At 31.9% G+C, this 23301-nt stretch overlaps 2 protein-coding genes across 13 annotated transcripts in view; one reads left to right on the top strand and one right to left on the bottom strand.

The window, feature by feature from the left end:
• The window catches only part of LOC143068875 (neuroglian-like), a 123190-nt gene extending 116164 nt beyond the window's left edge, over positions 1-7026 (top strand). For all 4 annotated transcript variants that reach the window (XM_076243222.1, XM_076243237.1, XM_076243229.1 and 1 more), the window contains one exon: positions 2332-7026. In XM_076243222.1, the coding sequence (XP_076099337.1) occupies positions 2332-2477 (146 nt within the window). In that variant the 3' untranslated portion in view covers positions 2478-7026. The remainder of the gene's footprint in view (positions 1-2331) is intronic.
• Positions 7027-10335: 3309 nt separating this feature from the next.
• Positions 10336-23301, bottom strand: part of LOC143068808 (6-phosphofructo-2-kinase/fructose-2,6-bisphosphatase-like) — a 53993-nt gene continuing 41027 nt past the window's right edge. For 8 of the 9 annotated variants that reach the window (XM_076243181.1, XM_076243164.1, XM_076243134.1 and 5 more), the window contains 3 exons: positions 23098-23185; positions 15451-15578; positions 10336-13194 (listed from right to left, as the gene is read on the bottom strand). In XM_076243181.1, coding sequence (XP_076099296.1) covers positions 13135-13194; positions 15451-15578; positions 23098-23185 — 276 coding nt within the window. In that variant the 3' untranslated portion in view covers positions 10336-13134. Of the gene's footprint in view, positions 13195-15450; positions 15579-19274; positions 19372-23097; positions 23186-23301 lie in introns of all 9 variants that reach the window. The other variant, XR_012976253.1, reaches the window with a different exon arrangement.

Genomic DNA, 23301 nt, shown 5'->3' with positions numbered 1-23301 from the left:
GTTCTTCCACCAACTACTGACTTTGGATAGACCATTCACTGTTCTTCCACCAACTATTGACTTGGGATAGAGCATTCACTGTTCTTCCACCAACTACTGACTTGGGATAGACCATTCACTGTTCTTCCACCAACTACTGACTTGGGATAGACCATTCACTGTTCTTCCACCAACTATTGACTTGGGATAGACTATTCACTGTTCTTCCACCAACTTCTGACTTGGGATAGAGCATTCACTGTTCTTCCAGCAACTACTGACTTGGGATAGACCATTCACTGTTCTTCCACCAACCATTGACTTGGGATAGACCATTCACTGTTCTTCCACCAACCATTGACTTGGGATAGACCATTCACTGTTCTTCCACCAACCATTGACTTGGGATAGACCATTCACTGTTCTTCCACCAACTACTGACTTGGGATAGACCATTCACTGTTCTTCCACCAACTATTGACTTGGGATAGACCATTCACTGTTCTTCCACCAACTATTGACTTGGGATAGACCATTCACTGTTCTTCCACCAACCATTGACTTGGGATAGACCATTCACTGTTTCCACCAACTACTGACTTGGGATAGGCCATTCACTGTTCTTCCACCAACTACTGACTTTGGATAGACCATTCACTGTTCTTCCACCAACTATTGACTTGGGATAGACTATTCACTGTTCTTCCACCAACTTCTGACTTGGGATAGAGCATTCACTGTTCTTCCAGCAACTACTGACTTGGGATAGACCATGCACTGTTCTTCCACCAACCATTGACTTGGGATAGACCATTCACTGTTCTTCCACCAACTACTGACTTGGGATAGACCATTCACTGTTCTTCCACCAACTACTGACTTGGGATAGAGCATTCACTGTTCTTCCACCAACCATTGACTTGGGATAGACCATTCACTGTTCTTCCACCAACTATTGACTTGGGATAGACCATTCACTGTTCTTCCACCAACTATTGATTTGGGATAGACCATTCACTGTTCTTCCACCAACTACTGACTCAGGATAGACCATTCACTGTTCACTGTTCTTCCACCAACTACTGACTTGGGATAGACCATTCACTGTTCTTCCACCAACTATTGACTTGGGATAGATCATTCGCTGTTCTTCCACCAACCATTGACTTGGGATAGACCATTCACTGTTCTTCCACCAACTACTGACTTGGGATAGACCATTCACTGTTCTTCCACCAACTACTGACTTGGGATAGACCGTTCACTGTTCTTCCACCAACTATTGACCTGGGATAGACCATTCACTGTTCTTCCACCAACTACTGACTCAGGATAGACCATTCACTGTTCACTGTTCTTCCACCAACTACTGACTTGGGATAGACCATTCACTGTTCTTCCACCAACTATTAACTTGGGATAGACCATTCACTGTTCTTCCACCAACTATTGACTTGGGATAGACCATTCACTGTTCTTCCACCAACTACTGACTTGGGATAGACCGTTCACTGTTCGTCCACCAACTACTGACTTGGGATAGACCATTCACTGTTCTTCCACCATAATGATGCATTTATTAGGCCCATTTATTCCTTTTTACATTACATTGATTCATATCTAATTTCACTTGTGTACAAAACAACAAACTAAAAACAAATTTGTTCGGTGTGAGCCACGGCTCTGTGTTGACCACCGTACTTTGACCTATAATGGATTACATTTGACATGGTGTGACTTGGATGGAGAGTTTTCTCTTTGGCACTCATACCACATCACCCTAATTCTATTTACACACAATTTCATATTTTTTACACTAGATGGCAAATATTTCAATGATTTTCTTCCAAGTAAGAGCCATTTTTGAATTAGAGGAATTTTGCAATTGTTGTTGTTTACCTATGGTTTCTCTTGACTTTTTTTTTATTTTAACCATAGTATTGTCTGTTATAATATGAACCCATTTGTTTAACTCTTTCACTTGGCTTTATTTTCTAAAGAGCCTGAGTACCTTGCTCTGTTATTGCTGTAGTTCTGTTATCTTGCTCTGTTATTGCTGTAGTTCTGTTATCTTGCTCTGTTATTGCTGTAGTTCTGTTAATTATCTTGCTCTGTTATTGCAGTAGTTCTGTTAATTATCTTGCTCTGTTATTGCTGTAGTTCTGTTAATTATCTTGCTCTGTTATTGATGTAGTTCTGTTAATTATCTTGCTCTGTTATTGCTGTAGTTTTGTTAATTATCTTGCTCTGTTATTGCTGTAGTTCTGTTAATTCTGCCTGATAAGATGTATGCTTGATAATTTGTATATATATTAGACAGATATATAGTTTATGTTTAATCTATTTTTTCAGGTGATGGTGCACTTAAAAGTTATGATGCTTCAATTGGAAAGTATGAAAGTTTCAATAATCATAACAATGCTAAAAGACATCATTTATCAGTGATTTGTGCTATAATGACAGTTTTGACTGCTTATATTACAGTCTTCCAACGATAGCGTCTTGCCATATCATTCTGTTATAAAATCATGGTTGTGACAATGTTGAATTTAATATTCCAGCTGAGAAGTCATCACGGCTCTGTAGTGACAAATGTAGTTGCATAGTTCAGCGAAATTAGTGAAAGAAGTTCATAGTAGATTGTTTATTCTTGTTAATGGTTGTGAAATTATCTCAGATAACAGTATATCTGTAAGGGTATTGTATGATGTGAGTAAAAAACAATATAGATCTTGTGATATTGTAATTGTCATTCTGTGAAAGGAAGACAAAGTATAAAGATCAAGATTAAGACATGTTATTGATGAGGAAGTTCAGGATTAGAAGATTTTGCTTACATTCTATTCAGTTTGTGATGGCAAATTCAATTTTTTTTTAAAATGTACGCTACAGTACTAATTACACTTAATGTGCTATGCTACAGAAAGCCAAGAATACTCCTCTAGGCAATGTGACATTACACAGAAAACCAAGAAAACTCCTGTAGATGCTGATACTTTGGCTGAGACATAGACATATCCTGCACATATTAATAGTTACCTATTATACAGAACTGTCATTTTATTCAACAATTTGTACAATTTGAAATCTTCATTCAGATTATCATTTCAGCTAATTCATGTAGTCTATTATTAATCTGTGCACAATGCTGAATGTCAGATAATTATTGGAAATGTAAACCATTGCTCATTTGTGCCATATATATAATGAACACTGTAAATTATCAGGTTGTGAATGTATATAAATATATAATGTCTAGTCACTTGATCACAATGAAGCCAATCATATCAAAATGTTGAGATTACTTTTTGTGTTGGTGTTGTTTTAGTTGCGTGATTGTGAAACGAAAGATGTGCTAGAACTATTGTATATGTTCTGGAACACTCCGAATAGAATTGGCTTCCAAATATATTTTCATCATCTTTTGTTAGAAAATAACATATTGATCTCTAAGAAAGGAGAGTTTTGAATCCATGACTCATTATGGTATACCTTTTTGAAGAATAAAGATACCTACCATTACTATAGGTTAAAACATATATTATAAAATCAATGTTGCACAATATTTTACATGATCATTTTGTCATAGTAAAAAAAAAAAAATTCTTTTAAATACCAAATGTTTTCATAATAAATTATCAACATTAAGACATTGTTGAGTCTAAAATTATCTAATAGCATTCTAACATGTCATGTAGCAAAGTGCTCAAGCTTTCATTCATTCACTTTAATAACATTTAAACATTCCAGTAGAATGGAAAAACTTGCAAAATACATTTTCATATCTTGTCCTTTACCCACCAAGTTCTGACGACCACCAATATGCATATTGAAGGACAGACATTTCATAATGGTTGAACAGATTTTGATCATAAAAACACAGATTTACCAATCTGGGCAAAAGTGTTTTACCAATTATCATGGAACATATTTTGAAAAGTTTTATATTTTATTGACATTCATTTCTTATTCAATTAAGTTGTAAAATACTCACTGTATAGAAATTTATTTAGAATTTTATTATAAATATGTATATAATTATAGATGTAGGATATGTGTGAGGAGCGAGAATGAAAGACTAGGTCTTAAGCTTTATGTTTATATTATGTGATAAGATTTAATATGAGATTATACTCATGTTTTATAGGGGTTAATATTCAGCACAGTAAACCCTTTCTGTTTTTACACTCTTTTAATCTGGTATCAACACTTTAACCACATTTTGTTTAGTCCCATAATTTATTCATGCCTTCAGTTAATCATCACAAAAATAATTAATGACTAAAACCTACTTATATAAAAAAAATAATATTTCACACATGTGCTCAGAAAGTACCATTGGAAATTTCTCGCAAAATAAAATTTACTCTAAAAATCAAAGTTATTTAGATTAAAACTTAGATTTATCATTATTTGCCATCTGAAAATTTCTTCATATCTTTAGAACGAGAAATTTCAAGTAAATGAAAGTACATTAAACGTATATAAAATTAGGATAAGAGGTAGCAACTTCATATGAGAATCTGAATGTCTGTATATTTCCTGGTTGTGCATAAAGTAAATATTATATTTTCATCTAACAAAGTTAACGATGAACATATTTGTAAATGTTATATGTATATTATGTGTATAAAATTTCCATTCCAATTCTATGTCCAAAGGGACATAACTCTGTGGGGAATCATTTTATTTTGTGCCAAATATGTTTACTGAGATTTCTTATTGAGTTATTGTTACCCTTTATGTTATAAATGTTATCATTGTCAGCACAGCATTTGTAAGAGGTTAATATTCAGGTCATACACTGTTACTTAGATCGTGTAAACGGAACATGTAAATTTTTGTTATGTGATAATTAGCTCAGATTTTACATTGTGATAGTTTCATAATGTAATTACAGTTAAATCAGTGTGTGTATGCCGCTTGCTTTAAAACATTTTTCATACTAAAGATTCAAACCAATTCCACAAAATGTAATAAAGCTTATTGAGTTGAGCTCTTTAAAAGGGTAGACCTTGGTTCAGGGGGATAACTCTTTAAAACAGTCAATAATGAGTCATGGGTCTCTAAGAGGAAGTGCACATATTAAAGCGCCATCTTTTATTAAAAAAGCAATACAGCTAATAGAAATTATAGAAATCATAGTATGATTTTTCATTTTCATCTACAAGTAATTAAGTTCTTATAATGGCAGTGCTAAAGACATTTGACTTAGTTCCCAGAACCTATTTCTTGTTTATTTTTATTCAGGGTTTTGTTACGAGTTATTAGATGAATGTGAATTGATACCATTTTGTTTAATATTTGTCTTCTCAAAATCGTTTTTGAACATAAGAAATATCAGTTTTGAATTTTTACATTGCTTTCACCATAATAGCAGTATGGAAATACAAAAGAACCATAAGATTTATAGTTAACCTTAATGATGTTAAAATACCCTAAATACTGAGAAGTCCTTCATTTGGGGTATTTCCTCAACTCCTTTTATTATTAATGTTATAAATTGAAACAGATTTAACACAGTTTCTATTTTTTCCCTTCCCATTAAGCCATTGTGTTTCTATTTTTTCCCTTCCCATTAAGCCATTGTTTTTTTTTAATAAAAAGAAAAAGATTATTGTATCTTTAATAGATTGATTTAAAAAATCGTATTTGTTTATTTGTGTGAAAGTATTATTTAATTGTGCAATATTTTTGTATTATCTATTCTCGTCAGTGCAATATTGTTATGTTTAAAAGCTGTTCAATCGTAACAGCTAGGCTTACTAATAAATATTAAAAAGAAGTACATAACACTACAGGGAGATAACTCTGTAAAAATAAACTGAACATTTAAACTATGTTCTATTGTTAAGAAAATTTTAAGCTTCTCAATGATCAAAATTAGTGTTTGTTAAACTGCTATATATATCCAATGATTTTTTTTTTCCGATAAAGTGTGTGGTTCAAGTTTTTTGAAATTTCATATTTTTTTGTCAAAGGGTCAAGGTAAATATTTATCATATTTTTTGAAATTCAAACAACACAAATTGATTTAAGTCAAGGTGTTTGGTACCATAGAAAACAGAAGTATCAGACATAACACTGGGTTACTCAGTTTATTGTTTTATAATAAGAAGATAGATGATGGCTATACATTCAGACAAAAAACACAGAACAAAACACTATTTCTGAGGATTCATTACTTTTTGTAGGATACCAATTTTCTTTACTGGTAACAACAGATTTTTATCTTCAAAGATGTACAAATTTTAGATAGGCTAGTATGAAGACTTTGGCAAAAACACAAAATTAGATATATCCTTGAAAATTTAATTTTTCCTCTATCAACAAAAAATAGTGCCCATGAAAATTGCTGAACCCACAGTATTCATTTTGTTCTTTTGTTTAAAAAAAAAACTATAAAAGTTTCAAAATTTATCACAATTCTATAACCATTTGCCTACATTTCATGTTACAGCATCTAAATCCATTATAATACTAATTATTGACCTTCAATGTTCAGCATTTCATGACCAATTTATGTTGTGATATCCTGTTTTAAATGAAATGTTTTATTCTTAGTTTGATTATCTTGTTACATGTTATAATGTTCAAATATTATTTTCCAATGTATCTCAGATTCATTTAGTTCAAATATTCCCTCATATGATAAGTGATATATTATTCGGTCATCATGAATTTGTCATTATTTGATTATCTTTTCCTATGAATAAATGTCTATTTTCTTTCATTTCCTTAGAGCTGACAATGTACAATATGGTCTATATATCTTCCAATGTTTAAGGAAAACCAAATAGTTGAATGTAGATGCAATCAATTTTTTACTAGTATAGACTGAAGGACTTCAGTTTATATCATTTTCCATAAATCTACAGGTTTAGGGAAGTCTCTTGAAGCTTCCATATTTTGGACAAGTTCATGATGACTGAGTAGTCACTTTATGTTATAAATCATGTTGGTGTTTGTTTTGTATATCTTGGGTCAAATGATTCATGTGTAGTTAAAACTCATCTCACAACAAAATAAAATGACACTAAATACTGATTCAGTCTTGTTTCTTCACTGTTTAAGTCAGGATTTTTCACCTTCTATGTTTTAATTGGTAAAAACATATGTGGAGTTTAAAGGTTCGTCAAATATCTACTTTTGTATATAAGTAGAATATACTTATCATGGATACCAAGTTTTGTATAACAGATGTGCATCTTGTCTACAAAAGGCTCATCATTGACGCTCAAATAAAAAAATGTTTAAAAGGCCAAATATAGCATGAAGTTGAAGATCTAGAGTATTGAGGACTCAAAATTCCTATAAGTTTTGCCAAATACACATAATTTAATAATTTCTGGAGAATTTGATTTATAATTATGACCATATCCATGATAATTCATGTCAACACAGAAGTGCAGACTACTTGGCTGGTGATACTCTTGGGGGGAAAAAACTCCCCCAGCAGTGGCATTGACCGTGGTTGTAATTAAACTCCTCATAGATATTAGGATTGAATTTTTTATTACGCCAGACACTGGTTTCATCTACAAGAGATTCATCAGTGAAATTATCCATACAAGGTCCATTATATAAGATCCAAGTCTTTGCTGACAATTAAAAAGACATGATGTGCTATGAATGCCATTTACACAACTTTCCACCAGAGACCAAGAAACAGGGTTTGAAACAACTATACGTCACTTCAACATTGAAGCAAAACCCATATGTAGCAAGGTCACAGCATTATAAAATGTGCAACTAACTATTCACTATAGTAAGAATGAGACCAATGGGATTGTTTATTGTAAACAAAAGAAAAACAAATATTGTAGACAGCAACCAACAACTGAATTAAAGGCTTCTAACATGGGAAAGGCACATACAGTATGTGATAGGGTAACAGGTATAGGGGCAGGGCTGAGATCTCACAAAACATGATTAACCCAACAGCATTTTTGCACCTGCCCCTTATCTAAAGTTTTGTTGGTATTGTGAGTTTTTATGCCCCATTTATGGGCCTTATGTTTTCTGGTCTGTGCGTCTGTTCGTTCTTCTGTTCGTTAGTCTGTTTGTCCCGCTTCAGGTTAAAGTTTTTGGTTGAGGTAGTTTTTGATGAAGTTGAAGTCCAATCAACTTGAGACTTAGTATACATGTTCCCTATGATATGATCTTTCTAATTTTAATGCCAAATTAGAGATTTTCCCCCATTTTCACGGTCCATTGAACATAGAAAATGTTAGTGCGGATGGGGCATCCGTGTACTGGGGACATATTCTTGTTTTAGCTCACCTGGCCTGAACGGCCAAGTCAGATTTTCTCATACTTGGTGTCCGTCGTCGGCGTTAACTTTTTACATTTTGAACTTTTTCTAGAGAACCACTGAATGGAATGAAACCAAACACAACATGAATGTTCCTTATGAGGTGCTGACCAAGTGTTGTTACTTTGTAGCCGATCCATCATTCAAGATGGCAGCCAGCGGGGACTGAGTTTAACATAGGACTCTATGGGAAATGCATACAAATGACTTCTTTAAGAGAACCACTGAATGGAATGAAACCAAACCTAGTATGAATGTGCCTTATGAGGTGCTGACCAGGTGTTGTTACTTTGTAGCCGATCCATCATTCAAGATGGAAGCCAGCGGGGACTAAGTTTAACATAGGACTCTATGGGAAATGCATACAAATGACTTCTTCTAGAGAACCATTGAATGGAATGAAACCAAACAAGGCAGGAATGTTCCTTATGAGGTGCTGACCAAGTGTTACTTTGTAGCCAATCCATCATCTAAGATGGCGGCCAGCAGGGGACTTAGTTTAACATAGGACCCTATGTGAAATACATACAAAATTCTTCTTTTTATGAATGTTCCTAATGAGAAGCTGACCAAGTGTAGTTACTTTGTAGCTGATCCATCATCCAAGATGGCCGCCAGCGGGGGCTTAGTTTAACATAGGACCCTATGGGAAATACATACAAATTTCATATTTTAGAGAACCACTGAATTGAATGAAACCAAACATAGCATAAATGTTCCTTTCCTAATGAGGTGCTGGCCAAGTGTTGTTACTTTGTAGCCAAATTTTATCTTTTATTATGATTTCAAAAACCCAGGTAGAGGCAGGTCAGCGATACAGGCTCTTGAGAGCCTCTAGTTTTAATTATGTTAATTAAGGAAGTAAACTACTAATTCATGGCCCCATTGCTTTCTCTGTTAAATTCTTACATTTCAAGCAGGCACACCTATTTTGTTTTAAGTTTCAAGTGGCAATCATTGCATGTCAAAGCAACACTTTATGGTGTCTCGTACTGAAAAATCAGCATACTTTTAATGGCATATAAGAAAGAACTGGTCACTGGAACTTAGGATGTACCAAACAGGTTATTTAGATCTGACAAACAGACAAAATGTACCCTCTATTTAAAATTTGCTCCAGTTAATCTAATATTCAAAATTGTAAGTCAAAAAGTGTTCTACAATGATCACCAGTCCTTCACCTTTCATTTGATACCAAAAATACCTAAATATTCTACATGTTTTGAAAGTAACACTCATGCATAGGAACTATTTTGTGTTAAATATGTATTACTTTCTGGCCTAGCCCGAATTAGTGGTGTTACACCTTAAGAAGTTAAAAGTTGGCATCCACTTTGCTAAACATTATTGTATTGCAGTCAGTAAGCTGAAGCCCACCCCTTGGTGCAAGATTTTCTCTGTTTTAAACATTAGTGGACTTGGGCTGTTTTCTGCCTTTTGGTCAGGTTATTGTCTCTTTACACATTCCCAGTTTCCATTCTCTATTCTGTTTTGAATGCTCAACCCTGACCTTTACCAGGGACAGTGGCATTACAGTACACCATTAAAATCAGTCAGAAAAGGCTGAACTCATCAAAAGCTTCCCACACAATAGAATTTACAGGATGTGCTTCTAGTGTAGAAATTCCAATAGGGAACACATTTTACATCATTGTAGTAAATGTATTTCAAACATTTTTTCCGATTGCTTGGGTTCTGTCCTTAACTTTTACAAAAAATCTTCTCTGATACTGCTGTGCGACATACAAATCATAGACCAAATCATCAAAAAAACTTATACCCTACTGCGTACTATGAATCACATGTTGAAATGGATTTTTACCATGCTGGCTCTTAAGCCTGTAGGTAGACTGCATATTATTCAAAATGAAAGGAGAAGCAACTTTTAAAATTTTTGAATTAACCATGCCAGACATCAAACCCACAATTTCCCCCAACAAGTGATAGGCACACAATCATGTGACCACTTATTGTTGCTATAATATATAGTACAAGTACTGTCAAACTAGTTGGTATGTAAATGGGCACTGAAATACAAGATCTATTTTTTCTTATTTTATTGGTAAAAATTAACAATATATAATTGATGAATGCACAATTTAAACCATAGGACTAAACAATATTATTGGATATCAAATACCATAATAACAAAAATTTACCAACACTAAAGGAATTCAGAAAACAGTTATTTCATAAATACAGAGTACATTTGCTTGTACAGATAGTTGACATCATCTACTGTTTTTTCCTTTAATGTTTCAGAACGAGTTAATAGTCCTAATAATCTTTTTGGTTCAGAGTGGCTACACATGAGACAAAAAATGCCCTAATGATACAGTAACTTGATTGTTTCTACAATAACCATACAGAATAGACCATTTTCATATTCCCTACTTTTGACTCTGGATTATATAATGTTTCAACAGATTACCTACCCTGTGGGCAGGACATTTTGGTACCCTGTCAATGGAGAGCAACCAAAAGAAGTAAAATCAAACTTATGATTGGTGCAATCTGGTGGGAAATTTAACTGTTTTAAAATGATTTTGCTGTGTATAGAAAACATAAAACAATTAACTTTCCCCATAAATTATACCAATTATAAGCTTGATTTTACTTCTTTAAGTTACTCTTACATGACTGAGTACCTGGATGTCCTACTTCAGAAAAGGTAACCTGTAGAAAAAAAATCAAAACTCTGTGTTCAAAAGACAGTAATATGAAGATAGTCTATTAGTACAGTTTATAAATGTCTACAGAGGTAGTTGAAAGATGAATGTAGTATATTTAAATTAATTTTATCCCCTGAAGGTATTTCATCATGTCTTACATAAAAAGTGTCTTAATGTTGGAATATTTTGAAATTGATAACATAAAAATTCAAAATAAATACAAACCATATGTAATGCAAAGAACTAAGTTAACACTAGAATTCTCAAGGGAAAAATGAAACCTAACTGATGTACTTCTTAATCTACTATTATTTATAACAAGCAATCTTTGATATGGTATAAGATCTCAGTATACAAAGTAAAATTATTGTACTGGTTTTTTTTAATGAATGCAGGAGGGCAATCATATCACCCCTGTTTACTGTGAATGCTTCGCTTAAAAAATTGTGTTTCAAATTTTTAAGAACCAACTAAACCAGAAGAGCAACAAATTAATTTTGTGTGGCCTTTAATCTGTGCATTTTCTTTCTTAAATTAAATTTCAAAATACCCTTTTATCTAATGCATAGCACAATTTCTATCTGACATATAGATACTGGTCTTAGCGTTGTGGCACTGTAATTTAATGTTAGGCAATAAATTGTAATTCACTTGTTTCAAAATTTGACCATTCACATTTCAACAAAAATGATGATTGTGGCAAGTTTAATTTAATACTGTACCTCTATTTGTAAAATATACTACACCAAGCTACAAAATATTTAAAACTTATTACATTGTATAATTAACAAAGAATAAAACGACAGACAATAAAATAGCTTCAACATGTATGTCATACTGTGGAATAATTTATTTTCATGGGTAATAATTTTCGTGGATTGAGGAAAACTTGAATGTTCATGGATATTTGTTTTTGAGTTTTTCCAAAAGTCTGCATATAACCATACAGTATATTTGTTATTGGTTAAACAGTAAAATTTGTGGTTTCTTTGTACCCATGCAATCCATCAAAAATTGATATCCAACTCCATTCACTAATTATATGCATACAACAAGACAATGAAACACAATTATATTTCACAAGAGATACACAATACAATCAGTTAAAATTCATATTCCAACAATATCAAGGTTTTGAAATATAATTTCAATGTAAAAAGCCTGTCCTTGCTGGTACCATATTGGTCAGATGATCGCCAAAAAGTAATAGCACTTGATAAGAACCCAATAAGCTAACAGCTTCAAAGTTCCTAGCTAATGGGTTCATCAGTTCCATAAAAATTCTGCCATATATATGTGTATTTGGTTTTTAGCAACTCAGCTGTTTTCCACACCATAATAACAGGTTGTTTACCTTACTCTCAATAAGAATTTGCATAGTAATCTTACTATACAAATCCTTGGTCTCAAATGTAAAATTAAGTCACCAATTAACAAAAATATTGATTGGTCAATCAGTTTAAACTTTAAACTGTATAAGCAACATACTTTCATAATTAGTTGAAGCCAATAAGAAAAATTATATTTTTATCAATGGTTGCCATGTTTGTTTTCTGAATAAGATCCAAAGATCCAACCTCTTAAAATATTGTAAGTTTGGTTTTAAATGTTTTAGTAGTTAAGGAAAATGATCCAAGTTTTCAAGGGCATCTCACATCAAGTGTTTGGTAAAAATTAAAGAATTCAAACTTGAAATATATATAAACACTAAAAATTTAGGAAAAATTTCACTCCAATTGCACCATACACATACTATATTGCACCCACAACATTATATCAACACAATATATCTGGTACATTCAAGATCAAATACAACATTAAAACTCCTTCATACATCATAGCCATACAAACTTGGTATTCTATTCATAGACAATAATAAAAAAAAATTATTAGCCTCTGTAGGATTGACTTTACAACAAAATTAATGTTTGCATTGGTGATCCTTTTGCATGCATTAAAACATATAGTTTGTTTCTTCAGCAGTAGTTTTGCATTAAAAATCACATTTTTCAGTTCAAGTTTATTCTACTTTTCTGACTATTGTTCATGTCATTTCAATAAATTTGTCTTTGATGTTTCTTTTTCTATTGATGACTTTTATGATCCTGAATGTCCATTTATATCTCCCAATTTGTCCACAAGTCTTTAGCTGCCTGAGAATATCACAGATTAGTAGTGTGGGGGAACTGTAGATAAAGCTTCAGCAGTACTCCTTTTCCTACAGACATCCTGCAATAAAATCATATCATGAAACATCTATCAAACAAGGAAGATCAATTTTCATATTTGTTCATGCAAGGTCCTATTAAACATATGAAGTAATTATTATGGTAAAAATACTTCGATTTTTTTCTACACTTTAGATAAAAATGATAACCATCCCCGATGCCCAATGTATTCAGTAACTAAAAATTCTGAAATTCTTGCTTGATATGGTTTTTGTAACATGCTAGCTTTGGTAAAATTAAAACCGTTTGATCATTTACAGCTTCTACAGTGGTAGAACAATGTAGGTAATCAAGCCTAAAACATGTGAAAAATGTTGGATAAAATAATACAAATTTAGCTGGGTTAATTTTGTAAGCAGAGATTTTCTACTGCATGTACCAAACATAAAGTATTTGGTATGACTCCACTGGTGACTCTTGCCAGCAAGTAGGCCTAGACCAGAACATTGAAGCAGCTAAAGCTCTTTTCTGAGTATCAGAGATTGAATTTTGTTGTATGTTTTTAGCCAGAAGTATTAAAGTATAAGTATCTTACCCCTGGTTAAACTTATCAGTGTTAACAGCATTGTATGTAGAAGTATCTTACCTCTGGTTTATCCCTATCAGTGTAATGTGTTATCAGTCTCTATATCTAACTATCTTACCCCTGTCGTATCCCAGTGAGAATTAACAGTCTGTATATTTATAAGTATCTTACCTCTGGTTTATCTCTATGAGTGTTAACAGTGTCTATATTTCAGTATCTTACCCCTGGTTTATCCCTAAGAGTGTAAACAGTGTCTATATTTCAGTATCTTACCCCTGGTTTATTTTAATGAGTGTTAATTAAGAGTGTCTATATTTCAGTGTCTTACCCCTGGTTTATCCCTAAGAGTGTAAACAGTGTCTATATTTCAGTATCTTACCCCTGGTTTATCCCTAAGAGTGTAAACAGTGTCTATATTTCAGTATCTTACCCCTGGTTTATTTTAATGAGTGTTAAGAGTGTCTATATTTCAGTATCTTACCCCTGGTTTATCCCTAAGAGTGTTAACAGTGTCTATATTTCAGTATCTTACCCCTGGTTTATCCCTAAGAGTGTAAACAGTGTCTATATTTCAGTATCTTACCCCTGGTTTATTCAAATGAGTGTTAAGAGTGTCTATATTTCAGTGTCTTGCCCCTGGTTTATCCCTAAGAGTGTTAACAGTGTCTATATTTCAGTATCTTACCCCTGGTTTATCTTAATGAGTGTTAACAGTGTCTATATTTCAGTGTCATACCCCTGGTTTATCCCTATGAATGTTTATCTCTATGAGTGTTAACAGTGACTATATTTCAGTATCTTACCCTTGGTTTATCTCTATGAGTGTTAACAGTGACTATATTTCAGTATCTTACCCTTGGTTTATCTCTATGAGTGTTAACAGTCTTTATATTGAAGTATCTTACCCTGGGTTTATCCCTGTGAGTGTTAACAGTCTGTATTTAAGTATCTTGCCCCTGGTTTATCTCTATGGGTGTTAACAGTGTCTATATTTCAGTATCTTACCCCTGGTTTATCCCTGTGAGTTTAACAGTCTCTATATTTATAATTATTTTACCCCTGGTTTATCCATGTGAGTGTTAACAGTCCCTATATCTATAAGTACCTTACCCCTGGTTTATCCCTGTGAGTGTCAACAGTCTCTTTATTTATAAGTATCTTACCCCTGGTTTATTCTTATCAGTGTTAACAGTCTCTTATAGCTTGCTGTTTGGTGTGAGTCAAGAGTCCGTGTTGAAGACCATACTTTGACCTATAGTAATTTACTTTTACAAATTGTGACTTGGATTAAGAGTTGTCTCATTGGCACTCATACAACATCTTCTTATATCCATCTTTATTTATAAGTATCTTAACCAAAATTTATCCCTGTGAGTGTTCACAGTCTCTTTATTTATAAGTTTCTTACCCCTGGTTTATCCCTGTGAGTGTTAACAGCCTCTATGTTTTGGCTGATATATTCTACTCTACAGCCACAAGCTACTGGCGTCAGTTTGATCACTGTGTGTACCGGTAGTTAACAGTCTTTATATTTAAGTATCTTACCCCTGGCTTATCCCTGTGAGTGTTAACAGCCTCTATGTTTTGGCTGATATATTCTACTCTACAGCCATAAGCTACTGGGTTCAGTTTGATTACTGTGTGTAGTTAACAGTCTTTATATATTTATAAGTATCTTACCCCTGGTTTATCCCTGTGAGTGTTAACAGTCTCTATATTTAAGTGTCTTACCCCTGGTTTATCCCGATGAGTATTAACAGCCTCTATGTTTTGGCTGATATATTCTACTCTACAGCCATAAGCTACTGGCGTCAGTTTGATCACTGTGTGTAGAGGAACTTTTAAGTAAGGAAGATCTTCTGTAAGAAAGATAAAACATATAGGTAAAGCACTTTCTCATAGAAAAAACACACTGGTACATAATTACAAATATTTAAATAAAAGCCTTGTAGAGTATCATTGTAGCGTATCTTTTAAGATTAAATGTATCAATAATATGCATTTTGAATTACAGGACATACTTCAAATGGCCTTAATCTTTCTTTGTTCAACCATTTAAGTATTTGAAAAACAACTATTGGTCTATGACATAAAATTTATCTGAAAATCATTTTGTGAACTTTAATTAAAAAAATCCAGAAAAACATTTCATTCTCTATATTGGTAGACAAACTATAAATTGGGTCTTGGAGATTGGTTTTTTTTTGTATAGGCATGTATGTAGACATACTAGGATTGTCAGGGGAGTGCCATACAGATTAAATAGAAACATAGCATAAATAAATGCAAACTAACTACTTTATAAAAAATTATCATTCTTTATTGCGCAATCACATTCTTCTGGAAGATTGGAATTAACTTGCAGACCCTTTTCTAGAAACAATTTTCTCTTTATGTGATCTTTTCATGTGCTAATTCAATATCTTCAACAATTACACAACCTTGATCTATTGATATCATACAACAATCACTTTTGGATGTGATGTTAAATATTTTCTCTTGTGACATCAAGATTTTACAGGAACGTTCATGAATTCTAGTAGTGGAGGAAAAATAGCTGTCTGGTGTATTAGTTGTAAATGATTTTTTTCATCCTAGATTAAGATTATGTATTCTAATGTTTTGCACAATAAGAAAAAGATAAGGATGGGGCATTGACCCTCATTTATCTTATAAAAACAAAATATGGAATATAAGACTTAACATATTCATAATGAAATTCTTTCAGCAGAAGACTGGCAGACTATTGTTTTGTTCAACTATTAAGTATTTCAATATTTGTGTTTGACTTCCACGCTGGTTATATAACCTCCCTTGCTTGCTTGTATAGATATTGTAAACAGTTGTTATCGCTGAACTAATGATATCCATAGGCTTGATGAGAATAAAGATACAGTATAAGATTATATATCATGAATATATTGCAAGATTATTAACTTATGAATTGAAAGCCAGTTACAGATTATAATTCCTAAACATTTCACTAGCATGGGGGATCAAGGGTTGAAGGTACAAGATGTATGTTTCAAACAAAAACAAATAAGACTTTTTTTGGGGGAGATCTTGATTTTCAAGATGGGCCTACCCTTCATTGATGGTAAAGACACATGACACTATGCCCTAGATACATAATCTGGCACAGTTAGACCAACGAATAAGGTAATTGCTTGGACAGACAAAGAAGCATATGGAGCAAAGTGTACAATTTTTTTTAAATTACATTGCTTGTCAGCATAGTCTTGCTTTCTCCCAATAAAATTAATTCTGATATTTCTATTCCCGAAAACTCGGTAATATCCAAAATATTGGCATTTCAATTATAAAAAGAGTAAATTTAAGCAAGGTCCGAACAAAAGCATAAGTCAAAGGGACACACAAAGTACTGATCTTCATTGATGAATACAAACTACGGTATGCTCAATTGAGATACAAGGAAACATTGTGTAAGTCTTGTGAAATAATATCATAATCTTATTTTGAAAATGGAGATTACAGAAAAAATCCATTATTGTATACATGTACATGTATATTGAAATTGTTTCAAGAATAAAATGGCATATTTGGAAGGCATTTAATCAGAAATAATTAGGTTGGATCTGTAAAACAACATGCACCAGGATACCCCTAATGTAAAAGTATTGTGTCAAATGTGTCTCATAAACCACAAATTTTCAAAAATTAAAAGCAAGTCTAGATTCATCAATCCCAACCACACTGTTAAGTTTATAGTCTTCTGATGCACTAGAATACTAGAGCCTGTGCATGACTTTCTAACAATGCTGTTTATTTATTTGACAGGGAAAGTCCCATGAATATGAGTGTGTTGCAGCAATATTGTTAATTTTCTAAATGATATGGTGTGTTATGTTCACAAATTTCATCAATTATGTAAGTTTCAGGTAAATCAATTCAAGCAAACTCAAGTTGAAGATCAAAGTGAAAAATTTACTCAATCCGACAATTAAAGTTCCATAACTCTGACAATTCAAGTCCAATAACTCTTGAACAGCAAACCAGATCATTTTCATAATATTTGGTTGAGGCAAACTTATAAGTTAGTAAACAGAAACGTAAAATTCAGCAATTTTTCGATTTGAAAAGGGGCACAACTCTAGAACAGTTAAAGTAACACTACCACAATTCAAACTTGCTCGGTGTTTTGTGGTAATAAGCATTGTTTATATAAAATTAAAATTGAGAATGGAAATGGGGAATGTGTCAAAGAGACAACAACCCGACCAAATAAAATACAACAGCAGAGGGTCACCAACAGGTCTTCAATGTAGCGAGAAATTCCCGCACCCGGAGGCGTCCTTCAGCTGGCCCCTAAACAAATATATACTAGTCCAGTGATAATGAACGCCATACTAATTTCCAAATTGTACACAAGAAACTAAAATTAAAATAATACAAGACTAACAAAGGCCAGAGGCTCCTGACTTGGGACAGGCGCAAAATGTTGCATAACATTTGGTTGAAGCAAACCAAAGTATTGAATGGAAAAGCAATTGAATTATGCAAATTTTGAGGAAATCAATCCATGTGTCCTGGATTTAGTGTGAAGAAAGTTGTGAATTTTTTTGGTCATCCATTGAGCATGAAATATTTGCCACTGGATTAATTACTACGCTGTCATTACCTAGTCATTTGCTTTTGTTTAGTTCAAATTCTAAAATGTACTTTTTTTCATATTTTCAACAAAGCAAATAAAAAAATAGACAAAAAAAAAGAATGTAAAAATATAAAAATATCATATTATACAAAATCTTTTTCATGCAAAAACAAAAAAACAAACTTATGTCAGGGACTTATCAATTAGATCAAATACAAACACAATAGAAGTTATAATAATGTGGAAGGATATAGCAAGGCATACAGGAAATTACATATATTTTGTGTGTTACAGACATTTGTACATACATTTTCATAAATGTTTGATAATGTATCATATATGAATGAAAATTGTTGATGGATTGATAAATGAGTGTCTCAGGTTAAATCTTTAATTTAAAAGATTACCATTTAATTTAAGGGGTACTTAAAAAGGTCACACTTGTATTACACAAAGCTTTATTAATGGTTTGGATGCTTAGAAGTATTATGTGTAAAATTTCTACAAAGCTTTCTAAGAACCTTTCCCAAAACACAACACAAAACAGTATTACGTAAGCAAATGAAATAGTTTAGTATGAACCGTTAAAAGTTTTATATTGTCAAAATGGACACACACTTATAATCCTCATATTATAAAAATATCAAGAGACAATCATGCATAAGAATATTGAGGTATGAAATTCGAATTTATTAATACTTTATTTAAAAAAATGATCAAATGCTTTGAAAAAAATGATCAAATGCTTTGTAAAATTTCCCTTGTTTTTTATAATAAAACACACTCCAAATCTGACTAAAATCAACCAAATTTGTAAAAAAAAACCTCCCCTGTTCACATCAGAAGAGGTTGACTTGAGTCTGATTTCTTATTCCTGTATGCATTCCTGAAAAGTGCAGAACAATAAAGCATCTATATTTAGAACTAATGGGTCATGTGATACCTTGTCAGCAGTGGTATGTGTAGACACTCACAGCCATGTCCAGTCAATTTCAATTTTACCACCGTATGGAAGGGCACCTTCACATGAGGGATTTCATCTAGAATATTATCGAAAAAAATATTCCCACTAAACTCACACTTAAAGATCAAATGAATTTTATACAATATTTGGTTGTTAAATTATTCACTGCAATACAAAACAACTGTTAAAATCACACAAATATTTTGCTATCAGACAAAAATACAGATTATATTATATCTACTGAATTACCTTTACACAGGTGAAACAAACAAAAATTTAAAAATGAATTGGATAATTGAAAAGTGAGTCCTATAAAAAATGAAATGTGTATGAGAATATAAAGGAACAAAGCAAACTGGAAGATTTTCTAAAGAAAAATGTTGTGTATTGCTGATTATATTTTCCCCCGAAAAAAACATCAACATGAATATATGTTCTAAAATGCAACATAAAAGTCATGCTTTAAAAAAAATTGAAGGAACAATAATTAGGTTGGCTAGGAACAATTTTTGTAAAAGTTAAAGATTATGAAGAAAATGACTGTCCTTCCTAAAGCAAGAATGAGACAACAAAACACTCTAGATATTCTGGATTGGACAAGAATATCTATGCAATTGTGACCCTGATCTTTGACCAAATGAATTTATGGCAGGGAGCCATCATAATACAAGGGTTTGTTAAAGTTACATGTATGATTCATAAGACAAACAATTCTAAAATATGTGCATATTCTCAATTGCTGTTATCTTTACCTTTGACCTATTGAGTTCAAAATCAATAAATGAACAGAGTTCCAATGTCACCCTTGTGGCACATATTCATCTGTCCATTGACAAAAACTAATTACGTGTATTTCTCATTTTTTTTGATAAATAGCTAACAAGAAATGAAGGCTTGAGAGCAAATCCATTACAATTTCAGATATATTTACTGTTTTTGAAATATTTGATCAACATTGCTTTAGGAAAGTGTCCAAGACATTGCCAATATAAACTGATATGAATTTGATAAAAAATCTTGCAAAAAATGTTCCTGTGAGAGAGCTGACAATGCAATTTTCCATATAACTTATATTTCCAAGGGACATAACTCTTTTTAAAATATTTAACAGCAATGATTTTTCGAACTTGTTCAAGACATTGTGGATATGAACCTATGTATATGATATAAGATTAATAAAAATCTAGCACGAATTGTACACGAGAGTGCTAACAATTCTTGCTAGATTTTTTCCATATAATTAATATTATCTAGGGGTATAACTTTTTTAGAAATTGTTGAGTGTCACTGATTATGGCAATTTTCTGAGACATTGCTGATATAAACTTAAGATATAAATTTTATAAAAATCAAACAAGAATTGAACATGTGACAGCGCTAACAATGGAATTTTCCATATAATTATTATTTCCAAGGAGCATAAATCTTTTAAAAGTTGTTGATTTGCACTGATTTTCTATCTTTCTTGGGACAATGCTGATATAAACATCTGATTTAGGTTTTATTAGAAGCTGGTAAAAATTGTACACATGAGAGCAATAACAAGACCGGACAGATGGAGGACTGTTATTTCTATGTCACTTCCAAATGGGAGACATCAAAAAATGTTCTTCTACAAAAGGACATGATTCATTAATGGTTTAAAGATTGGGTGTATTATTTAAGAAATATTATCTAAAAACAAAATTGTTCCACAAATAACTCTCCAAAAAAATAGAATGGGAGAATCTAAACTTATTAATGCTATTCATCATATTATTGAGTTAAAATTTCATGACAAAAGCATTAAACAAGTAATATCCAATACGTCTCAACTATTATTTCTTAAAATATACTTAAAATATATTTGAGTATAACCTCACCCATTATGAATGTGCAAGCCATAGTATATATAATGAAAATTTTTGTAGCATGTAGCAATTCATTTTCAAGAAATTTTACCTGATGAATTTTAAAAATTCCCAAAAGAACTTATAAATAAAAGTGTTTAAACTGGGGTCTTATATTTTATAATTTTCATGGAAATATTGTATACAGATTTTTTTAATTGTCATGTTTGATGGAATTGTTTTTGATTCTATCTCAATAAAAAATGTGATACATATAACAAATAATTATACTTGATCACTAAAAAAAAAACATTACATGTATACTTTTGTTTTTCCTAATTTAAAAAAAAAAAATTCCCCCAACATTTACATCTTATTAATAATGAATGTGCATGCCATTCATGTATTTGACTCTGCATGCCAAATGTTAATTGGAACTCAATAATTCAAAAAGGGACCAAATAAATCATTGTTTACTAAGGTTCTAAAACTATATGCTAATCAGAGTAGTGATCTGTTGCTCATCATTCAGTGTAACTGGTGCTAGAATGTATACATACAAAAATTATCTTTTAACATAACGAGGAAATGGTAGACTCCATGTTTCTCAATTGTTTACTTTCAAAACGGTTGAGGATCATTAGTAAAACATTTGCTGAAGGTATAGGCAATGCAAATCCATATAATCTTTCTAAGAAATCAGCAAGAGGTTCATTTTAAACAGATCAGTGAGCAGAATATATCAATATATATATATTAAAACAAAATTCTTTTTGTATCATTCAAAGCTGGTTACTGAACATGGCTGCTAAGTGGTGACACATACAACTGCTATAATAATTTTATAACAAATTACTTTACGTTCATACACATTTCGCTAACAAGCAAAAATTGAATTTAATGGTATTTCAACAATATTATCAATCAGGAACAAGAAGTGCAAGGTATTTCCAAAGTTAATACCATTCCGGAACGACATATGAAAGCAAATGCCAATCAAGTCCAATAAACATCAAACCAACTTATTTTCACGTTTTACCCTTTCTAGTCTATTTCGCATCTATTTAATTTCGCCATTTTCTTATTTACTTGATGTAGTTAAATAAGGAAAGATCTAAAATTAACATATGTACAACTATTTATATTTACGTTTTTTTTCTTTGCAAAAGTCATGAAATTTAAAAGCTCGTGAAAATAAGTTGGTTTTCAATAAGTAATGGCATTGCCACAGCCCATACCAATTATAATTTCATTTCATAGATGATATGAAGAATGAAGACTAAATAAGACATGGTATTTCCCTAATGTTATCTAGAAATAAACAGTCTTGTGATTTGTTACTAATGATGCAGAAGAATATGTAATATAAACAAATGAATAACCTTCTCCATTCTCTTAAAATCACAAATATTCTATAAACCATATTTCTATGCCTGGAAATATTCAGCGACAATAATAGGTAAACATTCAAAAATATGAATTCAATGGCATTAACTCCAATAAGAGTCACTTATCAATTCAGAAATATTGACACATTTTTTAAACAAGATACCCTAATGATGACTATGGTCAAGTTTTGTTCCAACTGGTCTTTTAGTTATTTTTTGTTTAAGTTAACAAACGACGATGACAGATGCCAAGGGATGAGAATAGCTCACCGGACCCTTTCAGGTTAGTCATTCCACAACAGAGTGCTTGAATTTTTACTTAGTCGATCCTAATTCATTTGTTTGTTTTTCATGTATATATTTTCTTGCTAAAATTATTAAATTTTAACCAATTCTAATATTCAAACCATTTCCTAAGTGTGATAATAGTGTTGTGTTCCATCTTTTTTATTCTGTTTTTTTTATATTTTTTCTTGTTATTGAATCTGTTCTCTTTTTTTTTTATAATCACATTAGTAACCTCATGTATGCTAAATAAATAACACATCTTTTTCACTTGCATCACAATCAATTATTTGACCATACCTGCCGATTTATCTTGAAAATAAGCTAACAAACATCTCATAACAGCTTGGTGACATACAACCATCACATTTTCTTGTCTTTCTAATTCCTATAAAGATTAACATCTTTGAATTTACATAAAGGGTATAGACTTTACTTTTGTAATTCTATATTTTAACTTTTAGTAATTTAAAAATTTGGTTTTCCAGTTTTGTTCAATAGTAA

Source organism: Mytilus galloprovincialis, chromosome 1 (genome assembly GCF_965363235.1).
Source record: "Mytilus galloprovincialis chromosome 1, xbMytGall1.hap1.1, whole genome shotgun sequence".
NCBI lineage: Eukaryota > Metazoa > Mollusca > Bivalvia > Mytilida > Mytilidae > Mytilus > Mytilus galloprovincialis.
This window is presented reverse-complemented; position numbering and strand designations above follow the sequence as displayed.